The sequence below is a fragment of the Microcaecilia unicolor genome, chromosome 10, assembly GCF_901765095.1.
Source record: "Microcaecilia unicolor chromosome 10, aMicUni1.1, whole genome shotgun sequence".
NCBI lineage: Eukaryota > Metazoa > Chordata > Amphibia > Gymnophiona > Siphonopidae > Microcaecilia > Microcaecilia unicolor.
This window is the reverse complement of record NC_044040.1, coordinates 13573284-13594304: the sequence shown is the minus strand read 5'-3', so window position 1 is coordinate 13594304 and position 21021 is coordinate 13573284. Positions and strand designations below refer to the sequence as shown.

The 21021-nt window shown below is 44.5% G+C and overlaps 1 protein-coding gene across 1 annotated transcript in view; it reads left to right on the top strand.

Moving 5' to 3' along the window:
- Positions 1-21021, top strand: part of PLXNA4 (plexin A4) — a 944413-nt gene that overhangs the window by 773172 nt on the left and 150220 nt on the right. Inside the window, 3 exon segments of the mRNA XM_030216701.1 lie at positions 290-524; positions 6514-6656; positions 16317-16585. Of these exon segments, the coding sequence (XP_030072561.1) occupies positions 290-524; positions 6514-6656; positions 16317-16585 (647 nt within the window).

Genomic DNA, 21021 nt, shown 5'->3' with positions numbered 1-21021 from the left:
TGCATATGCATTATGGATATCCTGAAAACTTGACTGGTTGGGTATGTCTTGAGGACTGAGTTGAGAACCTCTAGTCTCCAGGAATCTAGCTCTGTAATTTATTGACAGTCTATACTGGCAGCTTCCAAGATGTGCAGCAAAATCTAAGTGAAGTGTGACCTTAAGTATCATCATGCAATGATAGGAATCCTTTTTAGTAACTTTCTCAGTCAGAAAAGCTTTTGATGTCACACCAGCGAGAATCAAAAATCAATGGAAAATGTTCAGTCCAACTCTGGTTTGCCCACAGGCTCGAGTAGGTGGAATGGAATTCTCCCCAGGGATGGTCTATATCACTCCGGACAGCCCCCTGAGCCTGCCTGCCATTGTCAGCATCGCTGCAGCTGGTGGGCTGCTCATTGTTTTCATCGTGGCTGTGCTGATCGCCTACAAGCGCAAATCCCGTGAAAGTGACTTGACCCTGAAGAGGCTACAGATGCAGATGGATAACTTGGAATCCCGAGTTGCCCTGGAGTGCAAAGAAGGTAAGAGGGTGTGTGAATGATGCTTAGCTACAGACAGCTAGACCTAGTTTAACTGATTTATCTGGGTTTTTAGGTTTTAACCAAACACCGATAAAGTGGTGCAAATAAAGAACTCTCTGAGCACACCACCCGTACTCTCATCCACTCTCTCATTACCTCTCTCATTGCCTCTCACCTTGACTACTGCAACCTACTCCTCACTGGTCTCCCACTTAACCATCTATCCCCCCTTCAATCTGTTCAGTACTCTGCTGCGCGTCATATCTTCCTCCTAGACCGATATGCTCATATCACCCCTCTCCTCAAGTCACTTCACTGGCTTCTGATCAGGTACCACATACAGTTCAAGCTTCTCTTATTAACCTACAAATGCACTCAATCTGCAGCCCCTCATTACCTCTCTACCCTCATCTCCCCTTACGCTCCTACCCGTAACCTCCGCTCACAGGACAAATCCCTCCTCTCAGTACCCTTCTCCACCACCGCCAACTCCAGGCTACGCCCTTTCTTCCTCGCCTCACCCTATGCTTGGAATAAACTCCCTGAGCCCATACACCAAGCCCCCTCCCTGCCCATCTTCAAATCCTTGCTCAAAGCCCACCTCTTCAATGTCGCCTTCGGCACCTAACCACTACAACTCTATTCAGGAAATCTTGACTGCCCCAACTTGACATTTCGTCCTTTAGATTGTAAGCTCCTTCGAGCAGGGACTGTCCTTCTTTGTTAAACTGTACAGCGCTGCGTAACCCTAGTAGCACTCTAGAAATGTTAAGTAGTAGTAGTAGTAGAATAAGTATTTACTAGATAAATAGCAGAAAACCACCACTTCCCCTAGTATTCCCTCACCCCTCCTCTGACTTGTCTTGGATTCGCCACTCAGTTTTTGTGTCTTTTCTGCACAGACGTACATATTTGTTTCCACCAGAAAAGGTACCCATCAATGTTACCTGTGGCACAAAAGACGCGAATAAATTCCAATAGTTTGTACCTTGTAAGAACCCGTAAGGAAGGTAATATGCAGAAGAAATACATGCTAGTAATAATCAGGTCAGCCATATCCAATGATCTAGCAATTGTGAAACATATGAGTTAAAAATCCAGTTATGACAAGCTTGACCTGTTTCGGCCTAAGAGTCTGCTTCAGGGGCACATCAAAGAAAACCATCACATAGAAACAAGAACAAAACAAATAAAAATGTAAAAAAAAAAAATCAAAAGTAAAATGAAATAGAAAGGAAGAAAAATAGAATTAAAGATCGTTACTGTAAACAAATATACCCAGAATCTTACTATCCAGATGCTATTTTGTCAGGATTTGGGCTAGTTTTGTTTATAATGATCCGTAGTCATCTAGGTGTCTTTATAAAATAGTCTATCAGTACAGTAGTGACTTTCTATTTCAATTATGATTGTTTGTGATGTAAGCGATTGTATTAGTATTGTACTGTTGTTTAAAAAATAAATAAAAATTAAAGTAAAAAAAAAAACCCTCCAAAATCTATAAAAATAGGCACTTTCCTTCCCTATTTACCTACACCAAGTCATTAGTAGGCGTGTGCAGCTCGAAGATTTTCATGTCATGTTGTTTCCTTGTCATTTACAGGAGTGTTCATTTTGTTTGGAGGGGGGGGGGGGGTGACATTTTTTTTTTGTTACAGGAGCAATTTGTTAAAAGTGCACGCTCTTTCAAAAGATTGTCAATAGAAATCAAACAAAATAAAACATGGAAAAGAAAATAAGATGATACCTTTTTATACATTTCTTGATTAGCTTTCGAAGGTTGCCCTTCTTCGTCAGATCGGAAATAAGCTTATTTCCGATATGACGAAGAAGGGCAACCTTCGAAAGCTAATCAAGAAATGTATTAAGTTATGTCCAATAAAAAAGGTATCATCTTATTTTCTTTTCCATGTTTTATTTTGTTTGATTTCTATTGATAACCTTAAGAGTGGACTAACACGGCTACCACACCTCTCTATTTAACATGTAGAACCCCAAAGAGTAGCAACATTCCATGTAGAACCCCAAAGAGTAGCAACATTCCATGTAGAAGAAGGGCAACCTTCGAAAGCTAATCAAGAGATGTATTAAGTTATGTCCAATAAAAAAGGTATCATCTTATTTTATTTTCCATGTTTTATTTTGTTTGATTTCTATTGATAACCTTAAGAGTGGACTAACACGGCTACCACACCTCTCTATTTAACATGTAGAACCCCAAAGAGTAGCAACATTCCATGTAGAACCCCAAAGAGTAGCAACATTCCAAGTAGAATCTCAAAGACTAGCAAGATTCCATGTAGAATCCCAAAGAGTAGCAACATTCCATGTAGAATCCCAAAGAGTAGCAACATTCCATGTAGAAGAAGGGCAATCTTCGAAAGCTAATCAAGAAATGTATTAAGTTATGTCCAATAAAAAAGGTATCATCTTATTTTATTTTCCATGTTTTATTTTGTTTGATTTCTATTGATAACCTTAAGAGTGGACTAACACGGCTACCACACCTCTCTATTTAACATGTAGAACCCCAAAGAGTAGCAACATTCCATGTAGAATCCCAAAGAGTAGCAAGATTCCATGTAGAACCCCAAAGAGTAGCAACATTCCAAGTAGAATCTCAAAGACTAGCAAGATTCCATGTAGAATCCTAAAGAGTAGCAAGATTCCATGTAGAAGAAGGGCAACCTTCGAAAGCTAATCAAGAAATGTATTAAGTTATGTCCAATAAAAAAGGTATCATCTTATTTTCTTTTCCATGTTTTATTTTGTTTGATTTCTATTGATAACCTTAAGAGTGGACTAACACGGCTACCACACTCCTCTACTTTCAAAAGATTGCAGACTATTAATGGCACTCGAGAAAACATTTCCTTTGTCATTTCAAACAAATGCACACTTCTAGTTGTTAAGCGTATATTTTTACTCTTGTATAGCCTATAGAGTTTTATTAATACCTGTTTCTTGTATATAAAGCTGTTTTCCCCTAAGGAGGCACTTTTCAAACTGTCTGTATTGGCACAAGAAACATTCGTTCTTTTTTTCCAGCAGGCTGCAGAAACAATTTATATTTTATTCTATTTATTTATTTATTGCACTTGTATCCCACATTTTCCCACCTAATTGCAGGCTCAATGTGGCTTACAAAGACCTGTTATGGCAACGCCATTTCAGGGTAAAGAGATACAATTGGTGTTACAAATATATTAAGAGTAACAAGGCTAACGGTCGATCGAATCAAGCAATTGTGGGAAGAAGGCAGTTATAGTAAGGGAGGAGTGATGAAGTGTTGTGGTTAGTTATGGGTTCTCATGGTAAGCTTTGGTGAAGAGATAGGTTTTCAGTGATTTAGGAAAGCTCGTTATTTCGTTAATTGTTTTCAAATGGTTTGGAAGTGTATTCCACGTCTGCGTACTTATGTATGAAAAGCTGGATGCGTGAGTTAGTTTGTATTTTAATCCTCTACAGTTAGGGAAGTGAAGACTGAGAAAAGTGCGGGCAGATCTTTTAGCATTTCTGGATGGAAGGTCCACAAGGCCAAGCATGTAGGACGGGGCGTCTCCGTCAATAATTTTATGAACAATCGTACAGATTTTGAACGTGGTCCGTACTTTAAGTGAAAGTGTACGCACGCTCTTGACCGAAATTGTAACCATTACAAAGTCTTCACGATTGCTTGCACCTGTTTTTTTTTTTTTTCGTTCCATTTGGTATAACTTGAAAAGTGTGCACAGAGTGTTGAAAATGCACATAACGTTTTGTTTCCTGACCTAAATGTTCCCCAGGAAGACTTGCTCTCTAGGGGGTCCTTTTACCAAGCTGCGGGAAAAAAGGCCCTGCGCTAATGGCGGGGGGCCGTTTTTCCCATGCACCAGGGCCTTTTTTTAGCACAGTAGGTAAAAAAGCCCTCACACACATGGCCACGCTGAAAGAGAACTCTTACCGCATGGCCATGCGTCGGGGAGCCCATACCACCACCCACTGAGGTGGCAATAAGAGCTCTTGCGCTAACCTGGCGGTAACTGGGTATTACGTGGCGATGCCCGATTACCACCAGGTTATTGCCAAGCCAGCCATTTCCGGGGGGTTTCTTTATCCCCCAGAAATGGCATGCGCTTGGGGCGGGACTACCGCTGGTGGCCATGTTGGGCCGGTGGTAGTCCCGGAAGAGCGAGCTGTAAGCTTACCACCACTCCAGGGGCGTAGCCACGGGTGGGCCTGGACGGGCCCAGGCCCAGCCACTTTTGCTCCAGACCTGCCCGGCCTCTTCTGCCCGCTCTCCCCGTCCGCGTGGTCTGCTCACTTTTACTGCCCTGAAGCACCGTTCTCCCTCCAGCACCGGCGATTCCCATAGCCAGCCTTTTGCCAGCGTGCGTCGTCGGGGCCTCTTCTCAGGCACGTCCCACCTACTCTGCAACTTCCTGCGTCCCACCTTTGTGGAAAACAGGAAGTTGCAGAGTAGGCGGGACGTGCCTGAGAAGAGGCTCCGACGATGCGCGCTGGCAGAAGGCTGGCTATGGGACTCGCCGGTGCTGGAAGGAGAACGGCGCTTCAGGTCAGTAAAAATGACCAGAACTGACCATGTGCAGGGGGCTGTCACGGGGGGGGGGGGGGGGAGCGGATGGAGAGGAAATGCGGCGGTAGGCGGGGGGGGGGGGGGGGTGGTAGTGGGTGGAGAGGAAATGCGAGGCCTGTGGCCACCCAGTCCACCTCCAGGCCCATCTAAAAATTAAACTCTGGCTACGCTACTGTGCCACTCTGTAAAAGGGCCCCTAGAAGTCCACATATTGTGGAAAAATGTACAGACATTTACTCACATTGAGGGCAGACAAATTTCAGATTACCGATCGACACAGATAGGAGGAAATTCTATAAATGGCACTCAAAATTTGGTGCCGGAAATAATCTCACCCTTTATAGAATCACATTTAGTGGCGATTCCCGCGCCTAACTTTAGGTGCCAGATTTATGCCTGCTGAAACCTGGTGTAAATGCTGGTGCCCAGGTTAGGTGCGCTGAGGCCATATTCTATAACTAGGTGGGCAACTTTTCAGAATGGCCCTGACACGCTCATGGCCACTTCCCCTTTTGAGTTCCGCATTAGTAGAGTTAGGCGCCGTGCCTTATAGAATAGCAGCCAGACGCAAACGTAATGAATGCCAATTATTGATAGTTAAGGGCTTGTTACTGAATTTAATGCACACGCAGCTTGGGCACGTTCAAATCTGTGCACGCAAATCTGTGCACTGTATATAGAAGGGCGACGAAAATGATAAAGAGGTTGGGACGACTTCCCTATGAGGAAAGGCTGAAGGGCTAGGGCTCTTCAGCTTGGAGAAAAGATGGCTGAGGGGAGATATGATAGAGGTCTATAAAATAACGAGTGGAGTGGAAGGGGTAGACGTGAATCACTTGTTTACTCTTTCCAAAGATACTAGGACTAGGGGGCACGCGATGAAGCTACAAAGTAGAACATTTAAAATGAATCAGAAAAAAATTTTCTTCAATCAACGTGTAATTAAACTCTGGAATTCATTGACAGAGAATGTGGTAAAGGCGGTTAGCTTAGCGAGGTTTAAAAAAAAGGTTTGGATGGCTTCCTAAAGGAAAAGTCCATAAACCATTATTAAAATAGACTTGGGGAAAATCCACTGCTTATTTCTGGGATAAGCAGCATAAAATGTATTGAACTTTTTGGGGATCTTGCCAGGTACTTGTGACCTGGATTGGCCACTGTTGGAAACAGAATGCTGGGCTTGATGGACCTTCGGTCTGTCCCAGTATGGCAATACTTATGTATTTATGTAATCTAGGGGATTAAGCTTGGAGGCTTGCCACAAAACAAGTGATTTATTCATTGCCCTTTCTTAGTTGTCAGTTCCCCCTCTCCCACTGAAGATCATTGTCTTATTGTTATTCGTAATGATATTGAAGTATTCCTTCTGTTATAGTTTCACTGTGAGGTTCTCTTTTCTTTTTTTTGTTTCAGCCTTTGCAGAGCTTCAGACTGACATTCACGAGCTCACAAGTGACTTGGATGGAGCTGGGATCCCCTTCCTGGATTACCGAACCTACACCATGAGAGTTCTCTTTCCGGGAATTGAGGACCATCCTGTTTTAAGGGACTTGGAGGTAAAAAGAAACAATATTTTTTTTCTCTCCTAATCATCTCAACCACACACTGTACTTGCGCCTGTGTTTGGCAGGGAAAGGAGAGTCCCTTAATCGTGTTCACGGTTTAGAACGTTCGCGGATTTCATGCCTCTAGAGGTAGAAGAAAATTAAAATACTATCTCACTTTTTTTTTTTTGGTACTATGTGATGGATTCTGCAGGTTGTTAATTTCGTCTCTCATTTAAGAGATTTTTCTACACTTTTGAAAATAAAATATGTCCTAAGTGGGGTCCCAAAATAGTTACTTCAGGCATGATATTCAAAGGGTTTATACTCCTAACTTTGGGGTCCTTTTGCCAAGGCATGATGAAAAGTGGCCGGCACTGTGGTCACTGCATCAGTTTTCCTTGCGCTGTGGCCACTTTTAGCGTGCCAGTAAAATGGCCATGCTTGTGAGGTTTTTTGTGATGGCCATGTGCTGATTTCCCCATTAGCGCATGGCCATTGCTACCCCTGCGCTAATCGGGTAGCGCGTAGTAAGGTGTCTACACTACCCGATTAGCACAGGCACACCTACTCTCCACAGCGAAGGGCAACGAAAATGATAGCGGGGATGAGACGACTTCCCTATAAAAAAAAGACTAAGGAGGCTAGGGCTTTTCAGCTTGGAGAAGAGACGGCTGAGGGGAGACATGATAGAGGTATATAAAATAATGAGTGGAGTGGAACAGGTGGATGTGAAGCGTCTGTTCACGCTTTCCAAAAATACTAGGACTAAGGGGCATGCGATGAAACTACAGTGTAGTACATTTAAAACAAATAGGAGAAAATATTTCTTCACCCAACGCATAATTAAACTCTGGAATTTGTTGCCGGAGAGCGTGGTGAAGGTGGTTAGCTTGGCAGAGTTTAAAAAGGGTTTGGACGGTTTCCTAAAGGGCAAGTCTATAGACCACTACTAAATGGACTTGGGAAAAATCCACAATTTCGGGAATAACATATGTAAAATGTTTGTACGTTTGGGTAGCTTGCCAGGTGCCCTTGACCTGGATTGGCCGCTGTCGGGGACAGGATGCTGGGCTCGATGGGCCTTTAGTCTTTTCCCAGTATGGCATTACTTATGTTATCGCATGAGTCTTTACCGCTAGGTCAATGGATGGCGGTACGTTCTCAGCCCCAAAATGGACATGCAGCAATTTTCATTTTGCCGCTCCTCCATTTTCAGCAAAAAATTTTAAACAGGCATTTTTTACAGGTGCACTGAAAAATGGATCTGTGCGTGCCCAAAACACGCGCCTACACTACCGCAGGCCATTTTTCAGCGCGCCTTTGTGAAAGGGACCCTAGGTTAGGATCTGATGGTGGCTCTTGAAGCGTCGTCACTGCCCTAGAATATAATATCTCCTCTCCTTTAGTGAAACAGCAGGTCTCACCAGTGAGACGAGGATGATACCAGACTTTGAGATGCAGTGTAAAACTGACAAAAAAAAAACCTGTTTGATTTTGATGGTCATCAAACATATTTGGTATTTATTTATTGCTTTCATTGTGACCTTTCTTGGAAAGAATGTGGTTCTCCTACAGACTGTTGTGCCTAATTGGAAGTAAGTAATTAGTAACAAAAAAAACCCCTCCCCACTGTTTTCATAGTAGGAACCCCTTAGAAGTTAATTGCTGGGAAAAAAAAAGTGCACATTGCAATTTCTGTTCTGAGCAGGTTACATACCGCTTTCGTTTCCAGATTTCCTAATTAACTGCTACCAGGCGCCGGCAGAAATCAGGTTTTGCTGATGTGCACTAGCCTGGAGCTAGGCAGTATTAAACATTCAGCAAATAAGTTCGGAGTAATTGTTAACTTTGCCAGTGCATTTGTGTGCTGTCTGTTAGAAAATTAACAAGTACACTTTTGCAGCAAGACAATTATTAAAAAAAAAGAAAAGAAAGCATTTACCAGAGTTACTGGGAAATGCCAAGATTATAGACGATAAATATCTGGAAGGTAACTGGAGGCTCCAATTCACTATCAACTCAACAGAATGTTGAGTATTATTAGAAAAGGGATGGAAAACAAGCATGAGGATGTTATAATGCCGTTATATCGCTCCATGGAGCGACCGCACCTGGAGTATTGTGTTCAGTTCTGGTCGCCTCATCTCAAAAAAGATATAAAGGAATTGGAGAAGGTGCAGAGAAGGGCGACAAAAATGATAAAAGGGATGGGACGACTACCCTATGAGGAGAGGTTAAGACGGCTAGGACAGCCTGGAGAAAAGGCAGCTGAGGGTGATATGATAGAGGTCTACAAAATAATGAGTGGGGTAGAGCAGACAGATGTGAAGCGTTTGCTTACGCTTTCTAACAATAATAGAACTAGGGGACACAAGATGAAATTAGAATGTGGTAGGTTTAAAACAAATTGGAGAAAGTTTTTCTTTACTCAGCGCGTAGTTAGACGCTGGAACTCATTGCCGGAGAAGGTAGTGACGGCAACTGGCCTTGCTGAGTTCAAAGGGGGTCTGGACAGATTCCTGAAGGAAAAGTTCATTGATCTTTATTAAATTTTGGGGTTTTGCCGGGTTCTTGGGGCCTGGATTGGCCGCTGTCAGAGAGAGACAGAGTGCTGGACTTGATGGACCTTTGGTCTTTTCCCAGCGTGGCAGTGCTTATGTAGTTTTGACATTTCGATTTTCTGTTGCTTTTTTTTACGATAACAGTTGCAGTGTGCCGAATGTAGCAAAGACAGTCAACTGAAGATCAAAGGGGCCCTTTAAGTAAGCCGCGTAAGCGTCTACGTGCGCCCAACGCGTGACAAAATGGAGTTACCGCCAGACTACCACGTGGCTCTTGCGGCAATTTCATTTTTGGAACACGCCCGAAAAATCATTTTTATTTTCGGACGCACATATAGGACGCGTGCCAAGTGTCATTTGATGCGCGTAGGACATTATTGCCTGGTTATCGCGTGAGACTTTACCACTAGGTCAATGGCTGGTGGTAAGGTCTCAGAAAACTTTTTTAAAAAGGCACCTGGGTGAAGTGCACTGCACCCACTAACAACTGCTCCAGGGACCTGCATACGGCTGTGATGGAGCTGGGTATGACATTTGAGGCTGGCATACAGGCTGGAAAAAAAAGTTTTTAACGTTCTTTTTTTTTTGTGGGAGGGGGTTAGTGACCACTGGGGGAGTCGGGAGGTCATCCCCGATTCCCTACGGTGGTCATCTGGACAGTTGGGGCACTTTTTGGGGACTTGTTCGTGAAAAAAAAGGGTCCAAAAAAAGCGGCCCAAATTCTCGCTTCTGCCGCCCTTCTTTTTTCCATTATTGGCCGAGCGCGCCCATCTCTCCTCGGTCGATAAACACGCCCCAGTCCCGCCTTCACCATGCCTCTGACACGCCCCCATCAACTTTATTCGTTCCTGCGACAGACTGCAGTTGGAGGCGCCCAAAATCGGCTTTCGATTATACCGATTTGGGTGCCCACGGGAGAAAGGCGCCCATCTCCCGATTTGGGTCGAAATATGGGCGTCTTTCTCTTTCGAAAATAAGCCTGTCTAATATTCCTTAAACAAACATGACATTGGACCTCTTATTGAAAATGCAGTTTTTCTTCTTGTTATTGCATAATGGACTTCCAAATTACCTGGTAGATAAAGCCATTGTGTCTACTCTGAACACAAAGCACGAGGAGGCTGTAAATACCTGAGCACATGTCGAAAATATTGGGTTAATAAAGAAGACAATGAAATTCATAGTATTATTATTCAGTGTGAATCAAGTGGGTAGGAGTGACCCCTGTTCTGTTAATGCACACTGACCGGGTCCTGCCCGGATGTTTAGTGACACTTAACTGGCTAGTGCCACTGAATGTGTGCTCAGACTGCCTCAGTGCATAGGAATATAAGCGTTGCCATACTGGGACAGACCGAAGGTCTATCAATCCCAGCATCCTGTTTCCAGTGGTGGCCAATCCAGGTTACAAATACCTGGCAAGATCCCAAAACAGTACAATATATTTTATGCTGCTTATCATAGAAATAAGCAATGGATTTTCCCCAAGTCCATCTTAATAATGGCTTATGGACTTTTCTTTTAGGAAGCTATCCAGACCTTTTTTAAACCCCGCTAAGCTAACGGCTTTTACTACATTCTCTGGCAACGAATTCCAGAGTACAGTGAATAAATATTTTCTCGGATTCATTTTAAATTTACTACTTTGTAGCTTCATTGCCTGCCCCCTAGTCTTAGTATTTTTGGAAAGAGTAAACAAGCGATTCACATCTACCCAATCCACTCCACTCTACTACTACTACTTAACATTTCTAAAGCGCTACTAGGGTTACGCAGCGCTGTACAATTTAACATAGAGGAACAGTCCCTGCTCAAAGAGCTTACAATCTAATAGACAAGTGAACGGTCAGTCCGATTTTATAGACCTCGGTTAGTGTTGGGGCAGTCTGGGAGTTACCTGATTAGCAGCGATCTTCAATCCACTAACCAGGTAACTTTATTTTGGACAGCAAAAAAGCTGTCCTTCACTTCTTCAGGTAACATAATATAGTAACATAGTAGATGACGGCAGATAGAACTTTATTATAAGGGACCCACATATAAGAGCCAGTTGGCTATAGTGGACTAATTTTTTAGTCCCGGCTGAGAGAATAGGATAGCCCATGTATTTCAGTTTGGTTATAGTGGACTCGGTTATAGTGGACTTCCGGTTACAAGAGACCATTTTATACAGTCCCAAGTCTTCATTGAACCATGTATATATGAGACTGACACGGCAGTTACACTACGAATGAACTGACCGATGGCTTTTCCTAATTCAGCCGTGTATAGAACGATGTCTGACAAACATTAACGAACTGCGCTAGATTTGGAAGCAAAAATCGTTATAAACAATGACATTAGACAATAGACATTGGGGGGGGGGGGGTTCCTTTTTTCTTGTATATCCTTGCAAATGTGTAGTAAAATTAGGTCAAACTAAATACGCTTTCTTTTCACCAGAACAACTGAAATCGTTTATAGCACTGAAACAACTGAAATAATGTATAACCTGGAGATTACGCAGTCTTTTCTTATAGTTTAATTATCTACTAGAATACTTCTCTAATTCGTTATTTTCCCCCCACCAATAATTTGGGGTCTAAGAAAAGGAATATAATATTCTGCTAATGGAATGATTGAACTCTAATCTTTCTGTTTTTCTTCTTAATTTTCGCTTAAATGATTGACTGCAAATGCTTAGAGTGTTATTGTATTATTACCTGCCTGTATTTCTGTTACAAGGGTGTCCTTGTTAATTATAATTTAAAACAATAAATAAAGAATTAAAAAAAAATAAACAATGACATTGAAAACAGTCAGTCTTATGTGCCAGACTTAACCTTGCAAAACAAACAATAAATCGGGTATGGCAGGAAAGAGAAAAGCTAAAACAGGGGAATGAAGGGTCGGCGACTGCATTAATGCACAGTTTGGATATAAGGGACGATTTTTACAAGTCCCCAGAAGTCCCTTATAATGAAGTTCTACCAGGGGCGGAGTGACCACTTGGGCAACCGGGCAGTGCCTGAGGGCCCAGAGGCTCTGCCCGGTTATCCACCGCCACCGCCATAGCACACTGCAATCCTCCCCGGACCTACCTTGCAGGTTCTGCGGGGGCAGGAAAGAATCCCACTCTCTTTCCTGCCCTCTGCCGCTACTCTGCATGATGATGAGCTGGGCTGGCGCTACCATGTTTTAAAAATGGCAGCCGAGACCCTCGAGATTGCTGCTGTAAGTCTCGGCAGCCATTTTGAAAAACACTTGTAGCCGCCGGCACCAGGCAAAGTAGCAGTAGTGGGCAGGAAAGAGTGAGGTTTTCTTCCTGTCCCTGAAGAAGCCACTAGACCACCAGGCCCTTCAAGGTAGGACCAGGGAGGGCGGCGGAGTGGGAGGGGAGCAGCGGCACAGCGGTGGAGCGGCGGGCAGAGGCTGGAGGGGGGGCCCAATGACCTTTACTGCTCAGGAGCCTCGACCACTGTCAGTCCGCCCCTGAGTTCTACTTTAGTTATCCGGCACCGGTTCGGATATCGATGGTGCCTGGATAAGTGCCAGCAGCTGCCCAATCCCTGAATATTCAGCACCAGTATCGGGGGACAGTTCCGTGCTGAACATTCAGGTATAAAATGCCCGCGACGTCCAGCATTTAATAAAATATTTTCTATTATGTAAAAAGAAATCATAGAAACATAGTCAATGACGGCAGATAAAGACCTGAACGGTCCATCCAGTCTTCCCAACAAGATAAACTCATTTTACATCCCGCAACTTTCTCAGTCTGCACTTCCCCAGCTGCAAAGGACTAAAATATAAACTGACACACGCCACTTCCTTCGCTTACATGAGCACGCAGCTGTGGAATGCATTACCTATTGACTTGAAATCTATTGACGAAGTAACCAACTTCCGTAAATCCCTGAAGACATATCTCTTCAACAAGGCCTACAAAGAAAACCCATAGCCTTACTAAACTACCTCGCCAACCCAACCAGTCAAGAAAATCTACCTTCTAGACCTACCCACCCAACTCTCTTCTTTTTACATTACTAATTGTATTTGACATCCTGGAATGACAATGTCATAACAGAACTCTGTAAGCCACATTGAGCCTGCAAATAGGTGGGAAAATGTGGGATACAAATACAATAAATAAATAAACTCATTTTACATGGTAGAATTCATCATAAAATAAATCATTTTATGGTGAATTCTTGCAACATGTACATGAGCCAAATTGCTTTTGCGCCTGACATATGTACTGTACTGCCTAAGAACCAGAGGTTCCGAAGGGTTTTAATTTTTACATTTTGTGCCTGTGAACAAAAGCGCTTAGCACGTGTGACCCAAAGAAATGCATTTAAAAAAGAATATATTACATAATAACGCAATAATAATAATTCTAACAATATGCAGTGCTAATCAAGAGACAAATTACATGGTAAAAAGTCTTTGGCTCAAACAGTTTACATTTTAAGCTTGGGCGCCGGCGGCCTGAAAACTTTTTCAAGATTGCATGGGGACCAGTGGATAGTAGAGGAGAACAGATATCTCCAGGTTTCATTGTTTTACTTCTAATCGTTTGGCTACGCTGTGAACCCACAGGGTACATCTCAGCAAGCACAGATGTTCCGTCTGCTCGTCTGCCAAAAGAGGTGTTACTTGGCAGACTGGAGCAGTGAAGGCTCGTTCCATCACGTTGAACGAGGAAGCTTCTAATGTATTGGGTTTACAGAGGATTATGAGCCAAAGTGCGCTATAGCGTGTTAACGTAAAGAGACAGAAGGGATGCCTGGGCTATTGTGCCTCTGGTTACCTACCACATGGAGATAAGTACTTCAGTTATAGAGTTTTGTTTACATTTGTACTGGGAGAGAATGCCAGCTGCTCCTTCGTTAAGGGGAATGTTGGTTGAGGCTCTTAGGCCAACGAAAGTCACCTGCTGCAGAAGGGTCTGGGAATCCGGCACTCAAAGCAGCCTGCGTCTCATAGGTGGTGCTGTTTGAGGGCTTCTTTTACTAAGCGGCGGTAAGCCCAACGCGGACTTACTGCTCGCTATAACAGAAGTGTTGCCAGGCTACTGCAGCAACCTGGCGGAACTTCCCACCCCTACCGTTCCATCATTTCCATCACTACAAAAATGTATTTATTTTTGTAGTGCCGGACTGTACCCGGCGGTAATCAGGCAGTGCCATGCGCTGTCCGGTTACCGCCAGGTTAGCATGGGAGCCCTTACTGCCACCTCAATGGGCGGCGGTAAGGGCTTCCCCCAGAATGGTCGCGCAAGTGCTTTACTTGCCGCCCGGCCATTTCCTACAGGAAAGCGAGACCATCCCTTTTAGCAGCTGGGGTAAAAGGGGGCCTCGACATGCGTTTAAACACGTTCCGACACCAGCGCCAGCTCCCTTTTGCCGCAGCTTGGTAAAAGGGGCCCTATGAGTCTGTCTGCAGCTTTGTAACCCTCTATTTTCTTGCTAAAAGTACTCATGAATATATTCACTGCCTTAAAAAAAAACCCAAAAACCATCAGAACGGCATCGTAGAGGTGTCCGTCCCAAGCAGTGAATCCTATGGCGAAAAAGGAGATGTCCAAGTACCAAGAAATGCAGTCCGAGACCAAGAAAATGTGGTAGAAAGCAGGGCCGCCAAAAGGGGGGGCAGGGGGGTCAAAATTTCCCGGGCCTCCAAGGGGGGCCCCGCACGGCAGTTCCCTCCACCCACCCCCCTCCATCCACCACTGGGCCGGGCGCCCCTGAATTGAAATCATAGTGCCTCACCTCGACCGCGCTCTGTTTGAAAGAAGCGCAGCAGCGGCAGTCTGCAGATCACCTCCCTTCGGGCCTTCCCTCCCTGTGTCCCGCCCTCGTCTGCCGTAACTTGCCCTCCAGGAATAGCAAAAAATGCACTGTACCCAACTGTACTTCACTTCATTAGCCCTTATGCCTGCAGGTGGTTCAGTATGTGGGCTCAGTAGGCATTTTGTGGTTGGGGGAGGCGCTCACTCTTTACACCACACGTGTACCAGTTAGAGTGAGATATGGACCTGTGTCCCCTTCTCTACCGTCCACTGCACTGACCACTAGGCTACTCCAGAGATCTGCTTGCTGCTGTAAGAGGAATGACCATTATATGCGAAGCTGTCATACAGTCTGGCATGTACTGTCACTTTCACCTCTTAGGGGGGTGTGAGGATGTCAGTGACCACTGGGGGATTAAGGGGGGGGTCATGCCCTTTATCCCTCCAATGGTCATCTGATGAGTTTAGGCACCTTTTTGGACCTTAGTCATTACTGAAACAGGACTAGCCAAAAAGCGTCCTGTGTTTTTGCCCTGGACATTTTTACAATCAGTGGCATAGGAAGGGGGGGGGGGGCGGTGGGGCGGTCCGCCCCGGGTGCACACGCTGGGGGGGTGTTGGCGCCGCTGGTTACCTGCTTTCTCTGCCCCAGAACAGGTTACTTCCTGTTCCGGGGCAGAGAGAGCAGGGAACCAATGGAGCCGACGCAGCTCCCAGAGACAACGTGCACTCGGTGGGGCGGAGCACCAGCGGTAATGATGTACTCCGGGGGGGGGGTGCGCGCGCCGAAGGGGGGGTGCGCCATGCTGCACCCGGGGGGGGGGGGGGGGTGCGCAGCAGCGACCCGCCCCGGGCGTCAGCCGGCCTCGCTACGCCGCTGTTTACAATGTTCCATTATTGCAGAAAAAAAGTCCAATATGACTGTAAGACCCATAGAAGCATATTTTAAAAGCCTTTAATTTTACAAAGTTACATAGTAACCTGTGAAACTTTGTAAGTCTATGAAAATAAGCCTCAGAATGTAATATAAATGTAATGCTATAATTTTATATAAAACAGGAACCAAGGCTAAAATGTTTTGCAGACTACATTATGATCTCAGAGCTACCAGGCCAAGCAGATTTTCAACTTCCTTTACAGAGCACAGACTAGAGTGCGCATCCAGGTTGGCACTGTGGAAATCGGGATTGTAGGGTCTGCTATACTACTACTACTACTATTACTATTTAGCATTTCTATAGCGCTACAAGGCGTACGCAGCACTGCTAGAACTGTGCATTAGGTTTGCATTTCTTCTTCCTCCTGAATAATTGAACCGCCTTCTTCCTGTGACAGGTTCCCGGATACAGACAGGAGCGGGTAGAAAAGGGCTTGAAGCTGTTCGCACAGATGATTAACAATAAGGCATTCCTGCTGTCCTTCATCCGCACGCTGGAGTCCCAGCGAAGCTTCTCCATGCGGGACCGGGGTAACGTGGCTTCGCTCATCATGACTGTGCTACAAAGCAAGCTGGAGTATGCGACGGATGTCCTCAAGCAACTGCTGTCTGATCTCATTGACAAGAATCTGGAGAGTAAAAACCATCCCAAGCTGCTGCTCAGGAGGTAAGATAAATGGCATATGCGTTTAAGCTTCCACTGAAATGCATACGCTGCTACCCTTTTAGGGAGCAGTGTATAGAATCTGGGTGCCCCCCCCCCCCCATCCTCTTCTTCTCCCCTCCTTCTACCCTGTCCGACTTGTACGGTAACTTCAACGTATGAATGTATGTTCTATCCTATCTTGATTTGCGGTTCCTTTCTATACTGTTTGGTTTGATTACTTTCATAAACCGCCTTGGCCTTTTGCCAGTAAAGGCGGTATGTTAAGTTCTACAATAAATAGACAGTAGCGCTTGAGGATTTACACGTGCTGAAACCTGGTGTAAATCCTTACGTGCAAGTTGGCTGTGCAACCCCAGAATTCTACAACACTGCGCCTAAATATTTGGAATGCTGCGGATCCGCCTATACCATGCCCCTTTGGGGTTGCACGTGAGACACTTTGGTCGTTCAGCGTTATAGAATTGCGCACAGGCAGATGTTTGCATTAAGTTCAAATTACTGCAAATAATTGGTGCTAATTGGCTTGTTAACTAATTAATTTGGGTGCACATTTGCCTTGCACGCCCAAATGTAAGCGACCTTTATAGAATCTGTGGGATAGCGCATAAATGCAAGGGGGGCAATAGACATAGACAGGGCTTCCACTGACATAGTTAGCTTACAGAAAACTTTACGTTACGCTCATCCATGCTGCATTTACAGGGCCGCACTTATGCCAGGTCTGTGGCTGGTGTAACTGCTGGAACGTTAATATAAGGCAAACCCATACCAGCTTACACTAGTACATAAGTGCATAAGTATTGCCATACTGGGACAGACCGAAGGTCGATCTAGCCCGGTATCCTGTTTCCAACAGTGGCCAATCCAGGTCACAATTGGAAAGATCCCAAAACAGTACAATGCATTTTATGCTGCTTATGCTAGAAATAAGTAGTGGATTTTCCCCAAGTCCATTTTAATAATGGCTTATGAATTTTTATTTTAGGAAGCGAGCCAAACGTTTTTTAAACCCCGCTAAGCTAACTGCTTTTACTACATTCTCTGGCAATGAATTCCAGAGTTTAATTACACTGCTACTTACAATCAGGGTGCCCATATGCTTTTATAGAAAAGGCCCCCACAACTTATCCTCTGGGCACCTACATGGAGGTGTCCAGTTGTAGAATTGCTCCCATACCTCCAGATTCTATATAGCACGACTTAAGTGACTCACTCTCTCTTCCCCTCACGTCTGGCACGCTCCTCCACTAAAAGGAGCGTGCTGGACGTGAGAGGAAGAGAGAGCAGGGCAGGCAATGCAGCGCTGCCGCAGACCAGCGCTGCACAAAGTCTTCAGCTGGCAGGGGCCCAGAGCAAATTTGGGGGGGGGGGCCCAGGCCCCCATGGCCCCACCTAGCTATGCCATTGCGGTACGGATATTTACACCAGGTTTTCAGCGACACAATTGGCTGTGCCTACCCTGGCTCTATGCACTGTGCTATAAACCGCGGCTAACTTTAGGTGCGGTTTGTAGAATAGCGCTAAGCCTGTTACGCCATTTACAGAATCTGGGAAATGTTGTTGTACGCTTTTACACTGCTGCAAAGTTAATCTTAATGTGTACTTATGTTTAAAAATGATTAAATTTGTATGTACCTTGCAATTCTGCCTCTGCGTCACCTAAACTACACCCCTTGAAATGCTACACACGGATTGCATAAAATGAGGTTCAACGTTTGGGGGTAATTTCATAAGAAGTCGCCTGGTTCCATAGGGGGCAGTAACGCATCCTAATGGTGCATTTCTAGTCATTCACATGCCTAATTGACCCGTTTCTTTCTAACTAAGCATGCACTTTACAAGTGGGATGAGTTTTAGCAGAGCTCGGATAGGGTTCATTTACGCATGTAGATTATACAATACGATAGTCTATGTACATCCTTTAACAATCTAGGTGCTAGAATAGTAGAATAAATTCCATGAGGCACAGGTGTCCCTTTGTAGAATTAACCTCGTTTTCTGTATGTGCTTTTTATGCATACAGTCGGTCACACAATTATGTTAAATCCCATTAATAAAACAGGTTTTGCGTGCAGAGAAACCTTTATCAAATTACCCACCGCATCTATTTGTGTCTGTGCTTCTTCACATCCCCCCTCTCCCATTCCCCCCCCCCCCCTCTCTCCCTCCCTCCCTCTTTTCTTTCGCATTCTCCAGTAAATTGTCTCTGTTCCCTGGAAACCTGAACCAGTAGTGAGTGAAAGCACTAGAGCCAAGAGGCTGGAGATTTGCTTATTCTGCTGAAAAATAGAAAGGGAAGGGTGGGGGGGAGTTGCCCATTGGACAGTAGTAGAGCGTAGTTGTCCCCGATGGCCGGCCCTGTCTTTCAGCTTTGGAATTGTAAATAAGGGACTTTATACCCATGACCGGGACCAGTCTGCCTTGTAGTTAACCCTTTGCATGGAGCGTAACAGGATGCGCCAAACTGGTTTTGCTTAGTTTGCAAGCAGAAGAGCAGCAAAGTGGACCCTAATGTAACTCATGGAAGCATCATCTGAGATAAAGTAGGCATCCTTTTGTACAATCAAGCGCCACTCTGCTTGCCTTGAATGTCAGGACTCACTTATACGTCAGTGCAAACTCAAACAGCTGGAGCCGTGTCTGTTTATAGAAAGCTCAGAAAAATCAAATCCTCTAAACACCCGGCAACACAAGAAGCGTTGATGCCCTGGTTCCTTGAGGTGTATGTTCCTGCTAATCCTAATTACCGTTACTTCACATCTGAAAGTAAATAGTAGGCGTGTGCATTCATTTGAAACGACATTGGAAGTGCCAACATCATATCCCATGACATTCAAGCATGGGCAAATGAAAACGAGCAGAAAATAACCACGAAATTTCATGCCGGCAATAGTTCATGCTCCTCTGAAAAAGCATATTTCGCAAAGAGTGTGCACTCTTTCCCGATAGTGCATACATACCCAAACCATCGTGCATGTGCAATTAATGGGAGAGAATTCACAGTCTTCTTGAATAGTGTGAATTCTTCACAAATAATCATATTCTTTTGAAAGAGTGTACACTCTTACCGACATTGCTCCCGTGAGAACAGAATGATAAAAAAAAGAAAGACAAAAACAAACAAACATCCCTGGAAATGACACAAAATGAAAATATTCTAGCTACATCCTAGTAGATAGTCATCCTGCTATGTAGCTAGGCCTTCGTCCTCTCTACTACTACTACTACTACTTATCATTTCTATAGCGCTACTAGACGTACGCAGCGCTGTACACTTGAACATGAAGAGACAGTCCCTGCTCGACAGAGCTTACAATCTAATTAGGACAGACAGGACAAATAAGGGATAAAGACAAAGAGTAGCAAGATTCTGGAATCCCAAGGAGTAGCAAGATTCCGGAATCCCAAAGAGCAGCAAGATTCCGGAATCCCAAAGTCTACTACTACTACTTATCATTTCTATAGCGCTACTAGACGTACGCAGCACTGTACACTTGAACATGAAGAGGCAGTCCCTGCTCGACAGAGCTTACAATCTAATTAGGACAGACAAATAAGGGATAAGGACAAAGAGTAGCAAGATTCCGGAATCCCAAAGAGTACCAAGATTCCGGAATCCCAAAGAGTAGCAAGATTCCATGCAGAAACTCAAAGAATAGCAAGATTCCGGAATCCCAAAGAGTAACAAGATTCCATACAGAATCTCAAATACTACTACTACTACTTGTGATTTCTAAAGCGCTACTAGACGTACGCAGCGCTGTACGCTTGAACATGAAGAGACAGTCCCTGCTCGACAGAGCTTACAATCTAATTAGGACAGACAAACAGGACAAACAAGAGATAAGGGAATATTAAAGTGAGGATGATAAAATAAGGGTTCTGAACAAGTGAATAAGGGTTAGGAGTTAAAAGCAGCATCAAAAAGGTGGGCTTTTAGCTTAGATTTGAAGACGGCCAGAGATGGAGCTTGACGTACCGGCTCAGGAAGTCTATTCCAGGCACATATGCTCTCTTCTGGATTCCAGTTGGTTGATAGAGTAACGAGCCACTATTCATATCTGATGTTCAAGGTTCACGTAACCTGGACAGCCCTTTTCATAAACTGAGATACCAGCACACATACAGTGGGGGAAATAAGTATTTGATCCCTTGCTGATTTTGTAAGTTTGCCCACTGACAAAGACATGAGCAGCCCATAATTGAAGGGTAGGTTATTGGTAACAGTGAGAGATAGCACATCACAAATTAAATCCGGAAAATCACATTGTGGAAAGTATATGAATTTATTTGCATTCTGCAGAGGGAAATAAGTATTTGATCCCCCACCAACCAGTAAGAGATCTGGCCCCTACAGACCAGGTAGATGCTCCAAATCAACTCGTTACCTGCATGACAGACAGCTGTCGGCAATGGTCACCTGTATGAAAGACACC